Genomic DNA, 2,500 nt, shown 5'->3' with positions numbered 1-2,500 from the left:
ATATTTGGTTATTCCCAACATTCACATCTAAGAAACTTGGTTCAAGTTAGAATGGTTTATATGATCTAGAGTAATGCATTCTGAATGGCAGGAATAACCTTTCAGTGCCCTAAGATTATATAAGGACAATAAATTCACTCAAATAAAATATTGTCTGTATTCTACAAAGGCTGATTGAAGCTTCATTTGGGAACAAGCTTTTTATGTAGTTCCAAAATAAAATGATGTTTCACACACTGTCAACCATATTTAGAAACCTCAACAAGGGGATGCATCAGATTTAACAGCCAGTAACACGTACAGTCTTATTTAATCTCAAGTATATGTACCTGACATAAAACATGTCTGTCGAAGTCAGCGACTCTCTAGCTGTAATGAATAACAGTAGCCTTTCCAGAATCTTTAACGGAGCTTCAAAATAGGTTTTGAAATTCCAAGCACACTTCCCCTCCCCTGTGGGATCCCTAATAGCACCTTGGCCTAACTGTGTCTGTAGATGCTTGCTTTCCTTGTGCACCAATATGGATTTTCACTTTAATCATACAAGAAATACCCAAAAACAGGAATTGAGCCTGCTTGCCCAAAGAACCTAATTTATGAAGTTCACTTAAGTGTCTAATTGGATGGTTGTTTGTAGCTTTATACACAATGTTCTACTATGTGAGAAAATATAGTATGTTATATTTACAAGCAAGTTTGGTGGTAACTCTAGTTTTGAAGGCTTGTTATTAGATCATCTTTTTAGAATATATCTTTTTACATGAACTGTTCTGCTGCAAAATACATTCCCAATGTACAATATGCCCTGTTTCATCTAATGCACTCCCAAAATCAAATAAGGTTCTGATCATCTTAAAACTACGTTGGTGTTTTATGGATAAGTTAAACGCAACAAATGTTCTGGTACAACTTTACACCTCATTACTTCTTACTTGTGAAGGATTGAATAGATCATAACATTTTATACTTTTTTTCTTTTGGACAGCCACAACATCTGTAGTCCATCCAAAACACCAGCTGACGGATTCTTATGATTGCCTTTGTTCCTATACACTTAAGTTATGTACAGTACAAGTCTTTACAAAACAGAACTATTGTAACATCTCACAATCATACATGAAGAGAAAGTTTTAAATAGTATATACCCTTTGGTTGATGACTTGTTTGTCATGTACAAATGGTAGTATTAAGAAATTTCATAATGATGGATAATATGAATTTTGTTTAGTTTGTGGTAGGTAAACATTCTGAAAGTATTTTCTTTGTTATGGGTCCATCTAGTATCCTCATACATTCCTAAATAACTAGCATTTTAAGTAACATATGTTATAAAGCTAAATTAATCCTTTTTTTTCTTCATTACTAAGCTATTATTTTCCATGGTGAAAAGGTGTATTTTTACTGATATATTTTTACCAACTGCAAATGTTTGGATGATGACTTTGCATTATAGTATACTTCTTTGGTATCTCATTGCAAAAGTGGGAATAAAGCTGTAGACATGTATGTTTTCTCGAAGGTAATTTTTTTGTGAGGAAAGAGTTGTCATTTAATAAAGTGTCTGAGAACCATTGCTTTTAATTACATATTAGGAATGAGTTTCTATCATTACCAGAAAACAACAACACTATCATTGATTCTCACCATCAACTGACTCCTAATGCATTCCACATTATTTAGACATCCTACTGGATAAAGGGAACTGGAATTTTACAATGACTCCTATTTATGCCTTACACCTTTAAAAAATAATTCACATATGGATCAAATTTCATTGTATTAAAAACAGATCAAATGAAAGTTATATATCATCTTTTTGGTTCTTCCCAGAGCAAGATTTATCCAGTAGTATTCCATCATAAGTAACACTAGAGCACTCATGTTACAATCAATCCATTAAGTAAGCACATCTGAAAAGTGTACTTAGGAAAGCTTTCTCTTTTATTCTGCAGACTACCTAGGATTACACTGAAGTCTCTGCACTCACAATGGACCCTTTCTTCTGCAGGCGAGGCCCTTCTATCTGTCAAGAGAAGTAAAATTTCCATTAGAATGTCCCCTTTAGTTCTGAAGACCTTTCATGTATATTAAGTGGATTATCTGTTAAAGCTGTTTTAACAAAAGATACAGAGCAACTAAACAAATAAAACAATATAACAAAGCAACAGTTATACTGCAAAAAGGAGAAATCATATACAAGAAAGATTTTTTGGGGGGTCATTCAAAGGCTACATAATTTCAAGTGTGTTTTGGTTTCCTCAGATCTGGAATTCTTCCCATTCAGTTTTTCAACAAATTTGTGACTAAAACATTATTATCATAAGTTGAGACAATAACCTGGAGCCAAACAGGGATGGCAAGAAGAGACAATTGGCAAGCAATTTTAAAAATCCCTAACAAGCTTTGGTATTAATATTTTATGCAAATACAAATATAAATATGGAAAGCAATGCAGTTTCTTAAAGAAAAAAAGAAAGAAAATGGCAATGATAATGAAAAA

General features: G+C 32.8%; 1 protein-coding gene across 1 annotated transcript in view; it reads right to left on the bottom strand.

Annotated features, from left to right (window-relative positions):
• Nucleotides 1-2,500, bottom strand: part of Ndae1 (Na[+]-driven anion exchanger 1) — a gene marked incomplete in the record, with an annotated part of 70,744 nt that overhangs the window by 1,243 nt on the left and 67,001 nt on the right. The window contains 1 exon segment of the mRNA XM_070129075.1: nucleotides 1-2,023. This exon segment is cut by the window's left edge and continues 1,243 nt beyond it. Within this exon segment, the coding sequence (XP_069985176.1) occupies nucleotides 1,964-2,023 (60 nt within the window).

The sequence above is a fragment of the Penaeus vannamei genome, chromosome 13, assembly GCF_042767895.1.
Source record: "Penaeus vannamei isolate JL-2024 chromosome 13, ASM4276789v1, whole genome shotgun sequence".
Lineage (NCBI taxonomy): Eukaryota > Metazoa > Arthropoda > Malacostraca > Decapoda > Penaeidae > Penaeus > Penaeus vannamei.
Note: the sequence above shows the minus strand (reverse complement) of the source record. Positions and strands in the feature narration are given on the sequence as shown.